Source organism: Malaya genurostris, chromosome 3, assembly GCF_030247185.1.
Source record: "Malaya genurostris strain Urasoe2022 chromosome 3, Malgen_1.1, whole genome shotgun sequence".
In the NCBI taxonomy this organism is placed as follows: Eukaryota; Metazoa; Arthropoda; class Insecta; order Diptera; family Culicidae; genus Malaya; species Malaya genurostris.
Genome location: NC_080572.1, coordinates 8,853,157 through 8,872,960, shown reverse-complemented (window position 1 = coordinate 8,872,960; position 19,804 = coordinate 8,853,157). Strand labels below are relative to the sequence as shown.

Sequence of the window (19,804 nt, the reverse complement as noted above, 5' to 3'; positions counted from 1 at the left end):
AAGTCGAATCTGGATCAAGCTTTTGGAGACTTGAAAGGATTTCAAGATCTTTTAGTTGCTTCTTAGTTTGTTAAAATCGGTTAAGAAATTTCCGAGAGCATTTTTTCATAAATTTGCACATTTCCCTTGTAATTCCGGACCGGAAGTCGGATCTAAATCAAATTCAGGAACTTTTTATGGGGCCATAAGACTTGAATCTAAGTTTGTGAACCATTCTGCGTTCAGCCATTTTTGAGAAAATTGAGTGATATTCTTTGTCACAGCGTCTTTGTCTCGGCGAACGTAGTTGAATGGTATATGACACTCGGCCCTCCGGGCTTCGGTTGTTAAGTCGGTCATCTCTTCAAAGGTGCTTACAAGAGCTTTTCAATTTTCCTCGGCAAAATTCTAGTTTTAGAATATATCCCATCATCCAACATTTAAAAAGAATCTTGAAAGCCTAGACATAACAATCCGAAAATTTTATTAAACTTCAATTCTTGTTAGGAGAAATTACGGGATATCAGATCACTGTACAAACAAGAGTTACTCAAAAAACTGACTGCCGCCATGCACTCCTTACTTTCGTTGCGACTCGGGCATGTCTGAAAAATTATAGAAGTTGAACTTCACATTATACAATTGAACTAACAACTTATGTCGTTTTTGTTTTTAAATTGCACTACACCGGTGTAGGTAAGGTTGCACTGAAACCGTTCGTTTTTGCCAATTGAACTACACCAGTGCTACACTTTTTCTGCACCGATACCACTAGTGTAGCACTCATCAAAAGTTTGGTGTAGCTCTGGGCAATGGAATCGGTTAATGTAGTCAATGGTTACTGTTCATGTTTTGTTTGTTTATTCATGCCTCTGCATCGGTGTAGTGCAAATTAAAAACCAAAACGCCATTAACTTACTAGAAAAGTGTTTTTGCTTATGCAATCTGCCACAGCCAGTAAATCCACCTCGCAAACATCAACTGTCGTTGCATTACTGCCTACTGCGATAGTGAAATAATGCTCCCAATAGTTTTTGTTCAAAGTACAGTAGCTCAATGAGGTGAAATACATCGAAAGCCATTCTAACCAAAGTACAGGAGATCCGAGTGTTATGGTGGTGAAAAATTTCGATATATCTTTCGTTTGGGCAATGATGCACTCGGAACCGCACTGTTCAACATGAACTCGTATCACATAAGTAAAATTGAAATTCTTCATTATATGTACTGACCATGTCTGATTTGCCGTTGCTTTTATTCGATATCCACTTTAACTGTGCAGTTTGACATTTCGCCAACACCTCGGCATCAAAAGGAATTGGTGCCTTGCAACAGGTGGATAAATTCACTCCCTGTGGTGGACTGCGACAATTGTCATCGGATGTATGATAAGTGCTGTTTCCTATAGTCTCCGTTTCCCTGAACGTTATGAAACATAACACAACTATTCCAATGTAATTGAACATTGTTATCGGTTCAAACGCAACTACAAGCTGAAGTTTCAACTGTCGAAATATTTATTCCTTATTTTGAATTGCATATTCGAAAGCAATCAAAATCGCATTATAAGAACATTAGGTTTATAATCTGTTACATTTAAAAAATGAGCTTGCAAGTAATTTGCATGTTAACTTCCCATTAGAATGTGATAAAAAAATCTTAAAATCAATTCAAACGGGTTTCAGGGTTCAAACCCATTGAAACAAAATTATACATTTTTCACAGTCTTTACCCTATCTTATTTATCCATTGGAAAAAATTCCCACTAATAAAGCAAATAATTTTTCATTGAATTCATATTTTTTTACTTAACTAATATCCAAGCGACGATTAGTGTAATAATGCTCCAGCACTGCCTCTCAATGCGAGAACCGTGATATAATTTTGATGCCTCTGCAATTTGCAATAATCGTAAACAAAACTTATTCAACACAAAATAAAAATAATGCAAATGGCAAATGGTTATTGATTTTTTCCAACGACCACTCAATTAACATCAAAACCCAAAAAGGAACAAATTAGTCAAGTTTTGAAAATTAACTATCAAAACAAAATCCCACTAGTAAAGCAAGTAATCCTAATTTTACCAATTAACTTACGACCCCTTCTTTAATTCAAATTTCCATCAAACCATGTGTTTTGCTATTGAATCGAACTACATGTGAAATGAGTACATCACAAATGTATGTGCAAAATACTTGACTCGGTCAACCGCGTTTCAATTGAAATCTATATGGAAAACAATGTCGATTTCCTCTAAATATCAACAGTTTTTACACACATTTCCTGGGTTAAGTGTATATTTCCATGAATTTCATGTGTTCTACAAGTAGTGATAATTCTAATGCTTTGCACACAGACATGCCTGGTAAAAATTTGAAAAATCTTCAGAAAGGGTTGCAAATGTGTATATCCGAAAAAAAAATTGGAGTCAGCAAGTATGTCTTTCTGGCAAGCATTTCTCTATAAAGTATGATACTGATTTGGCGAGCAAAAAAAAAAAGGTCGCAACAACTTCAATAGTCTGTAAATTTTGACGAAAGTCTACGAAAACCTCGTTTTTCAAAAGTCTGCACAACAAAAAATGTTTGCACACGCTTAGAAAAAGTTACTCAAAGTTTGAGTACTAGTTACTCATTTTCAAATGATACATGGAAACGTCAAAAATTGAGTAGTTATCATCAATGATATTGAGTAACTCCTACTCTAAATTTGAGTTTAACGCAAAATCTCGTTTTATAGTTACTATTCGCATTCGCGATAAGTCTCAAAGTTGTAATAACCATTTGTAGCAACAGGTTGTATTTTTTGTTAGTGAGACGCGTATTTCGAGGGTGAGTCGATCAACACAAACGCACAGTGGTTTGAATCGACAAAAACGTAAACTTAATTCTCTAGCTGCTAAACCGTTGATCCGATATACATAGTTCCTTTGGAGAACTCATTCACAAAAATATACCTCGTGATTTGATCACATTAAAAAATGTACAAAGCCTACTACGATAAAAGTTTATTTCAACAACTTTTTTCCCTTAAGAGATAGAAAAACGATGTCTTCGACAAAGTTTTAGAACTTCCAACGAGAAAAAACTTTGCCGAAGAAGCTATAGGTCTAACGCATAAAGTTTAGGATATATGAAGCATTTTCGTATGAAACCACTTAAAATCAATTTTTTGTGCATAACTTTTTTCGCAAATATTTTCAGTGTCTACTATGTTCGAGACAATTACTAAAAACATAAAATTACACATTTTTGTTGAAGATTGTGCACGGTTTGGCCTTTTCCCTAAAAAGTTATTTAACATTCAAACTTTTATATACACTAACTTTAACTACTAACAGGAAGCAGGGTCGCAGACCAAAAGGCACATACATATACTTTCTGGAAAGCTTAAATCAAGTTATATAAAGTAACGAAGTGTGTAGCGTGGCCTTTTTAAATTGTGTGAATGAGACCACAAAATATAAAGTGCTTTTTACCATTTTCTTAGTAAAAACGTACAATAATAAAATTGTTGATCTTCATATCACGCTTTTTTGTGATATCGACCGATAAGTTATCTTTAGGCAACAACTTTTGCAAGAAATTGCAGTCGAGGTATAAAAAATAGAGCATTAGTTTTAGCACCAGACGAAAGAGAAGACTTTTCACTGTACCTTTCTATTATGACTTACTCTCAACGAGTCGTCTTTCGGAATTCCTCTTCAAAGTGAATATTGATAGGTGTCTTATTGACCATTATTACAAAAAAATCACGAGATATTACCGACTTCAGTAGAAAATGTAATAGAATTGCAGTAAGGCAACAGATTAGTTACAAATTCCCTAAAACCAAACAAACTTGTTTTTTTTTTGTTTTCTTAGTCTGTGCACGTTTTTATATTCAAGTTCAGGCATTTCTCTTTCAAAAAAAATGTCTAGACTCATAATTTAGATAGTTTGATTTGATACTTTACCGTGTACGCCTCTATGTAAAGTTGAATCACTCACGCATTTTATTGTAATATTATTATCGACCAAATGTTCCAGCATTTGTATTATCAACCAACTATTTTGTGTTCTTAAAAATAATATGCAGCGCTGCTCTCACCAACACCAACAGCGCATATTTGGAACAGGAAATGTAATATAAAGTTACTTCGCTGTTCTTCATTTTTCAATATACTTTAAAAGTAAAACTAATCGTCAATATAAACGGTCATATTCATTGAAATTAATGTATTCCAATTTAGTTTTACATCGAGGATGGTTTTGCATCGAATTTTTTATTCAACTGGTGTCCATTTCATAGTACTATTTATTTAGAAATCGTGAGAATTTCATTATTTTTTTCAGTGTATGGTAGAATGACATGATTCGTAGAATGACATGATTTTACAAAAAGGATTCAGCCTTTCAAACAGGCTACACTTACACATACCAACACATAAAAATTAATCTCAGAAGCATTAAATTTAAACGATGTTTTTAGGCGTACTGATAATGATGTAGAATATCATCCTTGAAATGAATTTGATTGGAATTGAAAGAACGGATAAAGAATATTCTATTAAAAGAATAAGTAAAACTTGTCGAAATTTAATTAGCCCGTTAATATGCTTCGTTAGTTCGATCAATTGCATACAAGAATGCATCATTAAATTATATTCAATCATTACACAATTGCACCAAGCTACACTAACGACCGATTCCAATTTGTAGACATTTCCTACAAAGCTCTTTTTAATAAACCAAAAATAGTTTTAGTAAATGTTTTTGCTAAAAAAATCGTCAAAAAAGCACTTTATATTTTGTTGTCTCATTCACATAATTTAAAAAGGCCACGCTACACACTTCGTAACTATATATTACTTGATTTAAGCTTTCCAAAAAGTATATGTATGTGCCTTTTGGTCTGCGACCCTGCTTCCTATTAGTAGTTAAAGTTAGTGTATATAAAAGTTTAAATGTTAAATAACTTTTTAGGGAAAAGGCCAAACCATGCACAGTCTTCAACAAAAATGTGTAATTTTATGTTTTTAGTAATTGTCTCGAACATAGTAGACACTGAAAATATTTGCGAAAAAAGTTATGTACAAAAAATTGATTTTAAGTGGCTTCAAACGAAAATGCTTCATATATCCTAAACTTTATGCGTTAGACCTATAGCTTCTTCGGCAAAGTTTTTTCTCGTTGGAAGTTCTAAAACTTTGTCGAAGACATCGTTTTTCTATCTCTTAATGGAAAAAAGTTGTTGAAATGAACTTTTATCGTAGTAGGCTTTGCACATTTTTTAATGTGATCAAATCACGAGGTATATTTTTGTGAATGAGTTCTCCAAAGGAACTATGTATATCGGATCAACGGTTTAGCAGCTAGAGAATTAAGTTCACGTTTTTGTCGATTCAAACCACTGTGAAACGGTGTTGTGTCTGCAAAAACCGGAATGATCAGCTTCGTGTTGTGCTTTAGAATGGAATCGAATATGCTCAAATGTCATTTATGTTGTATCTTGTGTGTGTGGTTGGACAGCAGAGAACAGTATTTGCGTGTCCTTACAGACAAGTAATAAATAGACACATTTTAAAACTGAACCACTATACTTTAATACTTAATAAAGACATGTTACACAAGACACAATAAAAGAAGTTGTCTGTCCTGTTAGACAACTGTTCTGAATCTCTCTCTAGCTGGACTGGCGGTAATCTACTGACTGCAACATATGCGTCAACGCAGTGGCAGCATAACTGTCACTCGAGAGCATAATGGCAGTGTAGCCAGTATTGCCGTTTGGTTGGCTGCAACATCTCCCCTCTTAATAAAGGTGGTACGGGTCGAACCATTGTGGCCGACTTCTGGTCCGGGTGGAACGACGCGGTAAAGTCTCCACCAGGTCTGCTTCGGTCGCTGACTCGAACTCCGTTGATGCTGCTGTAGATGAAGATAATGACGAGGACGACGGACTTGCCACTAGCTGAGGTAGTGGAACACTTGTGGGAGTAGAAGACAAACGTGTCGGTGTCATCGGCTGTAACGTCGGCGATTGTGAGCTATGCGTAACCAAAGACTGCGGTGAGCCAACGGATGATACTGCGGATGTACTGTCTGAAAGCTTCGGTAGATCCCAGGCATCAAGAAGGACGTCGAGCGGCAACAATTTAGTACTACTGCTGGCTGACAATAAAGAACCGGTGTTGGGTGAAACAGTTCCAGTACGACATCGTAATTGGTTGATATGGGAACGCAAAACTCGACGATCAACCAAAACGTTGTACATCACATTACCTATCTTCTCCAGAATAACACCAGGAGCCCACTTCCAAGTGTTTCTGTGATAAACCTTTGCGAAAACCAGTTCGTTTCGATTGAACGATCTTCGCTGTTGATCTTGCTGAACATGCGGTGTCATTGGTAAAATTGCTGATGATGGGCGAAGTAGCTCCAGACAAGTCCGTATACGACGACCAAACATAACCTCAGACGGTGATTTACCTTCAGGCCCAGTGCGGTTGGGCGTGCTTCTGTAGGTTAGCAGGAAGGTGTCTAGAGCTTCAGCAATGGATCCTCTCCCCTCTTGAATTTTTTTGACGGCCCGCTTGAAGGTGTCAACGAACCTTTCAACTTGGCCGTTAGACTGGGGATGGAACGGGGCCGTTGTGACATGCTCGATACCGTTGAGAGCACAGAAGTTGGCAAATTCCACACTCGTAAACTGAGTACCGTTATCCGATACTAGCATTACAGGCATACCGAGCCTTGCAAATAGACTTCGAAGAATACTGATGGTTGCTACTGCAGTGATTCGTCGGGTTTGCACTATCTCCGGCCACTTGGAGAAGGAGTCGACCGCTAGCAAATAGTACTCACCGTCGATGGGACCGGCAAAGTCTACGTGAACACGCTGCCAAGGTCCCGATGCCTTCGGCCATGGCACTGGGACGGCGTGAGGCGGTGACTTGGCAGTCGCTGCACAATGCCGACATGTTTTCACATAACCGGCGATGTCTTCGTCGATGGATGGCCAATAGACGTAGCTCCTGGCGATGGCCTTCATACGCTGTGTACCAGGATGACCATTGTGAAGCTGATCTAAGCAACGCTTGCGGTACAGAGCTGGGATGACGAGCCGTTCAGCGAACAGTATGCATCCATCAACGGTAGTGAGGGATTCCTGTCTGACTTGGAATCGTTTTAGCTCCGGATCGATTGCTTTCGTTTGAGGCCAACCGTCGGTTATAAAACGGTAGACCTTCCGGAGAACTGGATCAGCTTGGGTACTTCGAGCGACGTTTCTGAAAGTAAGAGGCAACGCATCTACTGTATCAACTGCTACTGACCTAACATCCTGCTCGAGAATTATGCTGGCGATGACGTAGTCTTCATCTGGTCGCGCGTGTCGGTTTATCAACCGGGACAGCACGTCGGCGTTACCGAACTTATCAGTGGGAACGTACTCGATGGTGAAATCGTACAGCAGTAGAGTGAGGGCAAAGCGCTGTAACCGGTTGGCTGTGTATACCGGTATGCCCTTCTTGGACCCGAAGATTCGGAGCAGCGGAGCGTGGTCAGTCTGCAGCAAGAAGCGTCGTCCGAAGATCATTTTGTGAAACTTGGTGACGGCAAAGATGATAGCTAGACCTTCACGATCCGGTTGACTGTAGTTCTGTTCTGCCTTCGTAAGTGCTCTGGAAGCATGCTGTACTATTTTGATGGAGCCATCTGGGAACCTGTGACTGATTGTGGCTCCAACACCAACTGACGATGCGTCAGCAGAAACAATGATCTCCTTTTTCGGATCGTAGTGCGTTAGTAGAAGATCTGAGGTGAGAATCTGCTTGAAACGCTCGAATGCCCGCTGGCACTCCGTTGTCCACTGGAATTTCGACTGCGATTTCAGCAGATTGTCCAGCGGAAAGCGAAGCATTCGCATGTTCGGGACAAACTTCCCATAATAATTGATCGCCCCGAGGAAGGAACGTACACCGTGAACGTCAGTGGGAGGCGGAAGCTGCACTATTGCCTCGATTTTGGCTGGATCTGGACGCAGACCTCGATGGTCAACAATGTAGCCCAGATACGGTATCTGCTTCTTGCCGAAGGTACATTTTTCGGCTCGAATGGTGAACCCAAAATCCTGGATTCGCTGAAGAACTGCTTTCAGGTTGCGGTTGTGAGCTGCTTCGTCTTCACCGCCAACGATAACGTCATCGAGATAACCGGAAACTTTTTCCAACCCGGCTAGCATGGTGTCGATGAGCTGCTGGAAGATACCCGGTGCTACCTTTACACCAGGTGGAAGACGATTGTAATGAAACAAACCACGGTGCGTGTTGATGGTGAGCAGATGACGAAACTGCTCGTCGACCTCAACTTGCAAAAATGCATCCGAAAGATCGATCTGACTGAAAACTTTGCAGTTAGCCAGCTTAGCGAAGATGTCTTCCGGAAGAGGGAGCGGGTATTGGTGAGGCTGAAGAGCGGAGTTGAGTCCTGTAGAATAATCTCCGCAAACACGAATGGCACCATTTGCTTTGCGCACTACGACGATTGGTGCTGCCCACTCCGAGTAGTCGACCGGTGTAATGATGTTCAGCTGCTGTAACCGGTCCAACTCTTGATCGACTGCGTTGTACATAGAGTACGCAACCGGGCGTTTAGGACAGAAAATGGGCTTGCACTGATCCTTTACGTCTAACTTCACCTGTACCTTATTGCAGAGCCCAAGTTTCTCACTGAAAACTTCTGGAAATGCAGAACTAAGCGCTGCGCTGGAAGTCGAAGAACTAGATACCTGACAGCAAAAAGTATCCATTGGCACGGACCATAAATCGAAACTATCGACCAAATCAGATCCGAGAAGTTGCAGCTGCTTTTCAGTTACACGGATAATTTCGCTGCGAGTATTTCCGCCGATGGTGACGTCACAGCGAAATTCACCTTCGAGTGGCAAAATGTTCCCAGATGCTGTTTTCGCCTTCACTGTAGATGGTGATAATCTGGGACTACCGACCTTTCGCCAGATCGGTTTGCTGATGACCGTGATGTCGGACGCTGTGTCTAACTGAAGATGGATGTGAGTTCCATTTAGCACAACGGAGACAAATTTTCGCCGCCTCTGCACGTTGCACATGTTGACAACGACAACCTTGCTGGCAACCGAACGTTTTCCACCTCTCTTCTTCTTCTTGGAACTTGCACAGTATCCTTGACGATGACCGTACCGACTACAATCGGGACATTGACGGTTCTTGTACGGGCAGTCACGAACATAATGGAACGCACCACAATACCAGCACGGAGTATCGGGTTTCCGCTTTGTGTTGTTCGCATCTGACCTGGGAGACAGCTGATGTCTGTTACGGTTGCTGTCATATTTCTGCTTGAGCTGATTAACCTGATCGAAAGATGCAGCAGATTCGATCATAGCATTATCGTGTTTGAGATTGATGAGACGCTGGCATTCATTCGATAATTGCTCCAACGTGAGGTTATTGTTCTCCTCAATCCGTGACAGGAGTCGGGTCCGAGTCTCTGAATCACGCTCAGACTTTAGTCCGCACACGAACATCAAGCACTTGAACTGTTGCTCTGACAACTTTCCCAGCTCGAACTCGACGCAGAGCTTATTCACACGGCAGGCATAAGCTATGTGGTCTTCGGTCGGTTGTTTAGCGATCTGAAGGGTTCTGTATCGCCTGCTGATCACCGACTCTTTCGCCCCGAACAAACTTTTCAATTTTGCGACCGTGTCTGCAAAAGTATGTTCTTTCGGTGTTCTCGGCAGAATAAAAGAGACGTACCTTTCGTGTTCAGATGTTCCCAGCTTTCTGAGCAGCAATCTGACCTTCGCTTGGTCGTCCAACCGAGCAGCATCCTTTTCGAACAGCTCGTCGTACCTCGTGAACCAGGCTGCAAACGTGATGCTACTGTCCGCGTCGTAGCGGAACTCCTTGATATTCCCAGCAAGGGAATCGAGAATTTGTTCCGGACTGGGTGCTGCGCCCGCATGCACTTCCGAAACGACTTGCCTGATGAAGTTCTCTTGTGACTGCTGACTGTTCTGCTGTTGCTGGAGAACTTGTGTCATCAGGTGCAAACACTGACGAAGGAGCTCATCCGTAGCTGGAGGAACTTGCTGCTGTTGGCCTTGTTGCTGCAGAAAGGCATGCTGCTGTCCATTCGGGATACTCATCCTTTTGTCTTGTTGCACGTGGGTGATGTGAAAGTGAGGTTAGCTTTTATCACTTTTCCACTGGACTCGTCGCCACTGTTGTATCTTGTGTGTGTGGTTGGACAGCAGAGAACAGTATTTGCGTGTCCTTACAGACAAGTAATAAATAGACACATTTTAAAACTGAACCACTATACTTTAATACTTAATAAAGACATGTTACACAAGACACAATAAAAGAAGTTGTCTGTCCTGTTAGACAACTGTTCTGAATCTCTCTCTAGCTGGACTGGCGGTAATCTACTGACTGCAACATATGCGTCAACGCAGTGGCAGCATAACTGTCACTCGAGAGCATAATGGCAGTGTAGCCAGTATTGCCGTTTGGTTGGCTGCAACAATTTATGAGGAATAAGTGTATGATTGGTGCCTGAGCATAACACACTACTCCAAGCGACCACCACTTGATATAGTATTGAGTTCAATTATTTAACATTTTAATACAATACACTCAGAAAAGGAGCATTTTTTTTTGCAAATTTGGTATATGTGAAATAAAATTTCACAAGAAATTTGAGTGATAGTTACTCTATTTTTGTACATGTACGAATAAAGTATTACTCAGTAAATGAGTAGATTTTACCCAAATATCGTTTCCAGTGAAAGAACTCAAATTTGAGTAACTTCGGAGTTACTCTAAATTAGAGTTGTTCCACTTTTTCTGTAGATGAGTGAGATCTTACTCATTTTTGAGTAACTATTTTTAAGCGTGCAGCACTATTAGGTTTTTTATCGTGACGACCAGAGATGCCAGATATTTTCATAGAAAATCTGTGTTGATTCGTATAAAATATCTGTATTTATCTGTATTCACTAATAAAATGAAATTTCTACAATACAATTATGTTAAAAGGTGTTATTCCAATAGATTATGGTTATAGAGTGGTAGATAAAATTTCATATCTTATATTATATTCATCGACGAAATTTTATAGTTTTTTCCTATCAACAACAATTGAATTATGGTGCCATATATTTGTCTAATTTGAAAATGTTCACTTCATAAGTTGAGATGGATTTTCAAAACCCAATATGCAACGTCGAGTCAGGTAATACAACTGTCAGTCTGGCAATAATTTTTCATGATGCCAAGACTTGTCTAACTTTTAAGTTCAATTTAGTTACAATTTTTAATATAAATGGATTTCAGTGTTCTTCATTAAATATCTGCACAAAAATATATATTTTAAAAAGTGATTTGTTCGTTGATTCCTAAACGTTTATCTCGTCATTGCAATCAAATACTAATAGATAGTTTAATTTTTTCCTTAATACTTTTGGTGAAATCTGTATAAATCTGTATTAAATTTAAGAAATCTGTAAGAAATTTGTACTCTGTATTAAGTCTGTATGCGCATGTAAAAATCTGTATAATACAGATAAATCTGTAAAAATGGCATCTCTGGTGACGACACAAATGAACAAGTATTCATCCTTGACAGTTCAGCGGTACTGTTTACAAACAAGCTTAAACAAAAATCGAAGAGCACATCTAAAACAATCATCTTTACACTTTGCAACTAGTCACTTTTATTTAATAAATATTAAAAACGAACCGTATTCAATCGTGAACAAATGTTTTAAAACTTTTGTTAGGCGATACGGACCGTAAATGATCTGATCCAATATGTCAATAAACAAACAAAAGAAATTTCTGTTTACAAACAGTACTGCTGGACTGTCAAAAAGTGTTCATCCGATTGAGGTTAGCAGTGACGGTAAAAAACCTAATGTACGAAATCTGTATATTTACAGACAAATCTGCAGATCTGGCTTCTCTGTTTGCACATGATAATTTTCAGTGTGGTAGAGGGAGTACACTGAAACAAAAATCTTATTTAGATTCATCTAAATTAGTTATTTATTAGTGATTATAAGGCGAGCAAATAAATTTGATTCGGATTGCAATTTTCATTCGCTATATAAAAATCTTGTCAAAATAACTTTAAGAAGAGTTTTATGTTTCATATGATTATCTTATATATTCGACATGACATTGAATACCATGTAGCTATCACTGAAATTCCAATAGTGCAAACACATTGGAATATCATATTATGTCTGATCTGATCTGATCTAATCTAACAGCTATAGTCCTGGGGTGTCCTTTGCTGTATCAAGCACACGTCTCTATATAACTCGGTCCATGGCTGCTCGTCGCCAGCCACTCAAAGCACGGACGCTTCTGAGATCACCCTCCACTTGATCAATCCACCTTGCTTGCTGCGCTCCTCTTCTTCTTGTACCAGTCGGATTAGATTCAAGAACAATTTTCAGTGGGCTGTCGTCCGACATTCTTATGACATGCCCAGCCCATCGTAGACGTCCGATTTTAGCTGTTCGTACGATGAGTGGTTCTCCTAGCAGCTGTTGCAATTCGTGATTCATACGCCGTCTCCACGTTCCGTCTTCCATTTGCACTCCGCCATAGATGGTCCTCAGTATCTTTCTTTCGAGAACACTGAGGGTGCATTGGTCCTCTGCCAACATAGGCCAGGTCTCATGGCCATAGAGAACAACCGATATAATGAGCGTTTTGTAGATGGTCAATTTCGTGCGGTGGCATACTTTTCTCATAATAACTAACCACAATCTGTACGGCCAGTAAGCCGAAACTTGTTTCGTTCGAGACGTCAGTTTAGACGTTACACTCCTTTGTGTAATAAAAAAGTGTCTTGCAAATAGCATTAACTTTACGTCTGCTCAGCGGATTATGTTGATCCGGGGGTTTGCGTCAGCATAATCTGCTGACGCACTGATGAGTCGAAGACGAAACGTAAACTTAAGAAAATGGTTATGTGCACCTAGCATAAATTTGGGGGTAAAAGCAAGCTTTTCCCCTTCAAATAACCATACTTTTCTCGATCGAAGGGTTTTCCTGAATCCAAAACTACGCACGATTCCCTGCCAAAATACGTCTCTGAATTTCTCTGCTGGTGTTATCATCGGCGGTCATCATATAATGTGGAAAAGATAATTTAGCTCATCGTAGTTAGTAGAAGCCTTGCAAAGGTTGTTTACATTGAATAGGATATCTTACTTATCTAACCTATCAGCCAAGTCTTTCGACGTTCTTTGCTGTATTTAGAAAATGTAACTGCCATGTAGCTTAATCAGTAGAGGAGAGTCGGAAGCCTTGGTCCATATTTCACTTGACATTTTTTGTAACTGTAAATGAAAGGTATTAAAACATTCCACACTCTGGCATTTTACTATACCTTCTTACCTTTACTTTTACAATTTCTACATATAAATTGAACTTGAAAATTTGTTGACATTTGGCCCAAGGCACCCAACTAACCGAAAGTAACATATAGATAAAAGGGACATATTTGGCTTATACTGTTTTTGTTTATTGATCAAAGCAGCCCGAGAGCTGACCTAGAGTCGCCTAAACAACTTTTGATATGTTTGTTTTAGACACCTGGGGTCGCTCTAGATCGGAAAAAATTGCGTAGTTTCGTTCTGAAAATTTTCTCGGGTCGCACCACGCATCCATGCGAGTTTGTTTATTTTTTATGTTTTTTTATGAGTTGTTGTTTAGGGCGCGTACCACGTGTTCGTTTTACTCGGAGTCAGAGTCGCCCGCGTGTAGGTTCAAAAACGAAAACGGTTTTAAGCAGCTCTCAAAGTTCATCAATAGCATTCTAAGCAGCCCATTTTTGCCTTTCTCATATAGAAAAAATTAGCAATCACTGTAAACCTGACTTTTGAACCGAGGCCCGGAGGGCCGTGTGTCATATACCATTCGACTCAGTTCGTCGAGTACACAAAATGTGTGTGTGTGTGTGTGTGTATGTGTATGTAACGTTTTTTTACTTTTTTCGGAGATGAATAAACCGATGTTCACAAACTTAGATTCAAATGAAAGGTCTTCTGGTCCCATTCTAAATTCCTGAATTTTATTAGATTTCGACTTCTGGTTCCGGAGCTATGAGGTAAAATGTGAAAATAAGTGCACCAACTTTTTTCGGAGATGAATAAACCGATGTTCACAAACTTAGATTCAAGTGAAAGGTCTTATAGTCCCACTCGTCTATCAAAACTGTATCGCAAATTTAACTACCCCTCAGTAACTGCTACTGTCAAAACGTAATCGCTTGAGAAAATGTTGAAACTGGCAACACAAGTTGATAAATTATTGATTTCGAATAACATAACCCTGGTTACTGAATATTGAAGAAATGATAGAAGTAAACAAAACAAACTGCAAATCGGGTATTATAAAACGAAAAAATAAAATGGATTTTCCGAGTGGAAAATCCTCTTCTCATGGTAAGTTGCAAGTGCTCCAGCATCAGAGCAATAGATCGATTAGTCATTTCTAATCGCTGACAAAATTCTTCGTTCGTGAAACCTGAAAAGAATCCAATTGCGATTAAACGATAACAGTTGTCTTGGAATATCACTATATTCAAATATGAATTATTGAAGTTTTCTTATTTGTATCAATATATTTATATTTATAATCAGCCTCGTGCGTAGTTTTCAGATGCCATTTAATAGATTGAGATAAGAATAAAGCGGGCTATGAGTATACTTTAGATTTGCAAGCGATAATCAATGGTTATAAGATGACGCAAGGATATCAAGTGAAACAGAGAGAACAACTCCAGAGAGCTTAAAAATCGAACAGTGTCTGAGAATAGAAAAAAATCAATTTTGGTTCGAATACACATAAATAAAAGTTGTACGGAGAAAATGAAAGTGAGTGATGAATAGAAGAATATCGAAATTATACTTAAAATACAAATAAAACATGAAAATTGATTGATATGAAATTCGTTGAATGTTATTATTGCTAGAGGAAACTAAGTAAAGGAGAAACGATTTCTTTAAGCAATCGCGATGCAGCAAATATATTTGAATCATAAAAAAAATATTTGTTTGTGCATCCAAATGCTTTCAATTTCCATACTTCTCAAATTTTACTTATACACTATTTTACTCATGTAGCAGATGAGCAATGTTTCATTTGTTGTACTGAATGCCACAACAGGTCGACCGGGTTTCACGAACCCAAACAACGAACGAATCTCATCCAATTTATGAAATGTTTGGCTTCTGGACCAACGTCTTCAGCAGAATAAATTTTTCGTTTATCATCGACACCGCCTTTTGTTTCAATTTCATTGTTTTCTATTTCGAAAAATCGAGCGACGTTTTTTTTCACGCATTACATTTTCTTCCGCCCGATTATGTTGTCTTTGAGCTACGTTTTCTGAGCTTTGGTTTCATTTTGGCTGTTCATGTTCAACTTTCGAAGAACTACAAAGAATAGAAATCTGTGTTAGGAACGTTACAATGGCAAGCTTACATACAAATGAACTAATGCTTTCTCTACTCAGAAAACGCAGAAACAAAATTCAGGCACTCACCTTAGTTGTGACAATGACTGTCGCATTTCTACATCTTTTAAATGCTCTCAGGAATTCACGATTCCACAAATTTTCCAAAAATGTTTATTTATTCTGTGGATCCTTGGTAACTAGCTTGTAGCAACGAAAACAGTGTTGCTCGAGAAGATTATTTTTATCATTATCAAGGGGTCGCTATATTTGTGGTAACTGGCGGTAAATCGTCAACGGACAATTTTATTGCTGATTTTTCTTCGAAGTTCCTGGTCGTGTCGTCGGCTACACCATGGCATGAATAAACGAACAAAAATTATGAAAACATAACATAACAGTAACCATTGACTACAAAAAACGATTCCAGAGCTACACCGAACTTTTGATGAGTGCTACACCAGTGGTATCGGTGCAGAAAAAGTGTGGCACTGATGTAGTGCGATTGGTAAAAACAAACGGTCCAAGTGCAGCTTTCGCTACACAAGTGTAGTGCAATTTAAAAACGAAAACGACATTAGATTCAAATGAAAGGTCTTGTGGTCTCATACTAAATTCTTGAATTTTATTAGAATCCGACTTCCTGTTCCGGAGCTATGGGGTAAAATGCGCAAAAAATGTGAAAATAAGTGGACCAACTTTTTTCGGAGATGGCTAAACCGATTTTCACAAACTTAGATTCAAATAAAAGCTGTTTAAGTCCCATACTAAATTCCTGAATTTCATTTGGATCTGACATCCGGTTTCGGAGTTATGTGCAAAAAAAATGAAAATATGTGTTCTTACTTTTTCCATAGATGGCGCGACCGATTTTCACAAATTTGGCTTCAAATAAATGGTCCTGTGGAAAAAAGCAAAAAAACGTTAAAAAATTCCTAAATCGACCTCAAATATTCTCCAATTGATAGTTTTGTCAGTAGACACCCGATTTCGGTTATTTTCTCAAGAATCGAAGAAAATTATTTTGAAGAATACCATAGTATTATATATGATAGTATGCTGGTTGCTTGGGTACCCTCCATGGCGGGTGCCTTGGATCCCAACTAGAATGAATTCATAATTGTTTCAATTGATAAAACTGCGAAATAAAAAAAGGTTTAGAGTTGTATTTAGTCACAAATTCATATTTTTACTAAAAATTTTATCATAAATTCTGATATATGTGTATGTATCATGTATTTCAATTTATATATATATATATATATATATATATATATATATATATATATATATATATATATATATATATATATATATATATATATATATATATATATATATCTATGTAAATGTAAAAATTGAAATAAAGTTGGAGTTGAGGGCTTCCAACGTTTTTTTTTTGTCTGAACCGGCACATTTCAGGGCCGTTCCTGAATTTTTTCGCTTTGTTCTTTGTTCATGTGCAGTGGCCCAAGGCTACTGCTCTGTGGATCAAGTCACCCGGTTGTGCATTCTAAGATCTTTCTTATATTCTCTGATACTCAATTTCATTCATCTCTGCAAAACTGAACTTAAATTCTGTCAATTTAATGAGAAAAAATCTTGAACCCAAAAATTTACATTGTCGTCTCAAAAAGATTTTTGTTTCTTTTGAAATAATCAAGTAACTTTGATGAAGTTTGGATGGAAGACACAGAAATTACTTATTTTATTTACAATAAAAAGTTCAAATAAATTCCTTCAATACTTTTTGATAAAACATGACTGGTTCAAGGCATACGCCTACCCAAAGTTACTGACTCTCCCCAACCTAGGATAATTTGCGCCCGGGGCATAATATGATATTTCAAACACCATCGTAGGGGGGCTCGGTATAGCAAAGACATCATATTAACAAGATGTCGTCGGCTACACCATGGCATGAATAAACGAACAAAAATTATGAAAACATAACATAACAGTAACCATTGACTACAAAAAACGATTCCAGAGCTACACCGAACTTTTGATGAGTGCTACACCAGTGGTATCGGTGCAGAAAAAGTGTGGCACTGATGTAGTGCGATTGGTAAAAACGAACGGTCCAAGTGCAGCTTTCGCTACACAAGTGTAGTACAATTTAAAAACGAAAACGACATTAGATTTAAATGAAAGGTCTAATTTAGCTCATCGTAGTTAGTAGAAGCCTTGCAAAGGTTGTTTACATTGAATAGGATATCTTACTTATCTAACCTATCAGCCAAGTCTTTCGACGTTCTTTGCTGTATTTAGAAAATGTAACTGCCATGTAGCTTAATCAGTAGAGGAGAGTCGGAAGCCTTGGTCCATATTTCACTTGACATTTTTTGTAACTGTAAATGAAAGGTATTAAAACATTCCACACTCTGGCATTTTACTATACCTTCTTACCTTTACTTTTACAATTTCTACATATAAATTGAACTTGAAAATTTGTTGACATTTGGCCCAAGGCACCCAACTAACCGAAAGTAACATATAGATAAAAGGGACATATTTGGCTTATACTGTTTTTGTTTATTGATCAAAGCAGCCCGAGAGCTGACCTAGAGTCGCCTAAACAACTTTTGATATGTTTGTTTTAGACACCTGGGGTCGCTCTAGATCGGAAAAAATTGCGTAGTTTCGTTCTGAAAATTTTCTCGGGTCGCACCACGCATCCATGCGAGTTTGTTTATTTTTTATGTTTTTTTATGAGTTGTTGTTTAGGGCGCGTACCACGTGTTCGTTTTACTCGGAGTCAGAGTCGCCCGCGTGTAGGTTCAAAAACGAAAACGGTTTTAAGCAGCTCTCAAAGTTCATCAATAGCATTCTAAGCAGCCCATTTTTGCCTTTCTCATATAGAAAAAATTAGCAATCACTGTAAACCTGACTTTTGAACCGAGGCCCGGAGGGCCGTGTGTCATATACCATTCGACTCAGTTCGTCGAGTACACAAAATGTGTGTGTGTGTGTATGTGTATGTAACGTTTTTTTACTTTTTTCGGAGATGAATAAACCGATGTTCACAAACTTAGATTCAAATGAAAGGTCTTCTGGTCCCATTCTAAATTCCTGAATTTTATTAGATTTCGACTTCTGGTTCCGGAGCTATGAGGTAAAATGTGAAAATAAGTGCACCAACTTTTTTCGGAGATGAATAAACCGATGTTCACAAACTTAGATTCAAGTGAAAGGTCTTATAGTCCCATACTAAATTCCTGAATTTCATCAGGATCCGACTTCCGGTTCCATATTTATGGGGTGAAATGTGCAAAAAATAGGAAAATAAGTGCAACATTTTTTTTCGGAGATGGCTAAACCGATTTTCACAAACTTATGTCGTTTTCGTTTTTAAACTGCACTACACCGGTGCAGTGCTACACCTGACACTCGTCTATCAAAACTGTATCGCAAATTTAACTACCCCTCAGTAACTGCTGTAGTGTATATATATATATATATATATATATATATATATATATATATATATATATATATATATATATATATATATATATATATATATATATATATATATATATATATATATATATATATATATATATATATATATATATATATATATATATATATATATATATATATATATATATATATAATAATCAAGTAGGCTAAGAATATCTCTTTGGTAATAAATGATCATTAAGTTATTAACTTCCACTAAAGACAGTTGATTTCCTTTAAACGCTACATTGGCGACGAGTGGGATTTTGAAAAAAAAAAAGTTTTCAAGAACTCAAGAAAATTTGAAGCTCATTTTGACAGAATGTCTAAAGTAAGTAAAAAAAAAAAACTCAAGTTTAGTTGGATATATTTCGTGAGTCGATATTTGGCCGAAAACATAATTTTGAAAAAATGGGACCTTGGTGGTCTAGAATTGTAACGATCCGTTCGTTTGTTTGAATTGATTAGTGATGGGACAAAAGTCCATCCATAATCAGAACGATCCGCTCGTTTGATTTACCAGTTTCAAGATGAGACACAAGTCTATCTGTAATCAACACGATCCGTTCGTATGATTGATTCGATCTGTGATGGGATTAAAGTTCATCCATAATCAGAACGATCCGCTCGTTTGATTTGCCTGTTTCAAGATGAGACACTAGTCCAACAGTAAACAGCACGACCAGCTCGTTTAGTTAAGAGGCTTGAAAAAAAAAATGTTACAAGTTGTCATGACCACAACTGTTGCCATGACTGTTTCTATAGTTATTTCAAATTGTGTTTACAGGTATCCTAGGCTATAAGTGTGATTCAGAAATAAATTTATCTTGTTTTAGTTTTCATAATTAAATTTTAATAAG

General features: G+C 37.9%; 2 protein-coding genes across 2 annotated transcripts; both read right to left on the bottom strand.

Moving 5' to 3' along the window:
* Positions 1-446: 446 nt before the first annotated feature.
* On the bottom strand, positions 447-1,432 carry LOC131437765 (uncharacterized). Its single transcript, XM_058607322.1, has 3 exons — positions 1,212-1,432; positions 899-1,150; positions 447-584 (listed from the first exon to the last, which is right to left on the bottom strand). The coding sequence occupies exons 1-3, from the start codon at positions 1,212-1,214 to the stop codon at positions 483-485; spliced, it is 357 nt and encodes a 118-aa protein (XP_058463305.1). The 5' UTR covers positions 1,215-1,432; the 3' UTR covers positions 447-482.
* A 4,055-nt stretch (positions 1,433-5,487) lies between these two features.
* On the bottom strand, positions 5,488-10,152 carry LOC131438803 (uncharacterized protein K02A2.6-like). Its single transcript, XM_058609094.1, has one exon. It carries the CDS (start codon positions 10,150-10,152, stop codon positions 5,776-5,778), a length of 4,377 nt encoding a protein of 1,458 aa, XP_058465077.1. The 3' UTR covers positions 5,488-5,775.
* Between the last annotated feature and the right edge of the window lie 9,652 nt (positions 10,153-19,804).

Excerpts from the sequence above, each read along its gene's own strand:
- LOC131437765 (XM_058607322.1), bottom strand. Across the intron at positions 585-898 it reads TAAGCAAAAACACTTTTCTA|ACATGCCCGAGTCGCAACGA; the intron begins GTAAGTTAATGG and ends ATAATTTTTCAG.
- LOC131438803 (XM_058609094.1), bottom strand. The coding sequence starts at position 10,152 with ATGAGTATCCCGAATGGACAGCAGCATGCCTTTCTGCAGCAACAAGGC.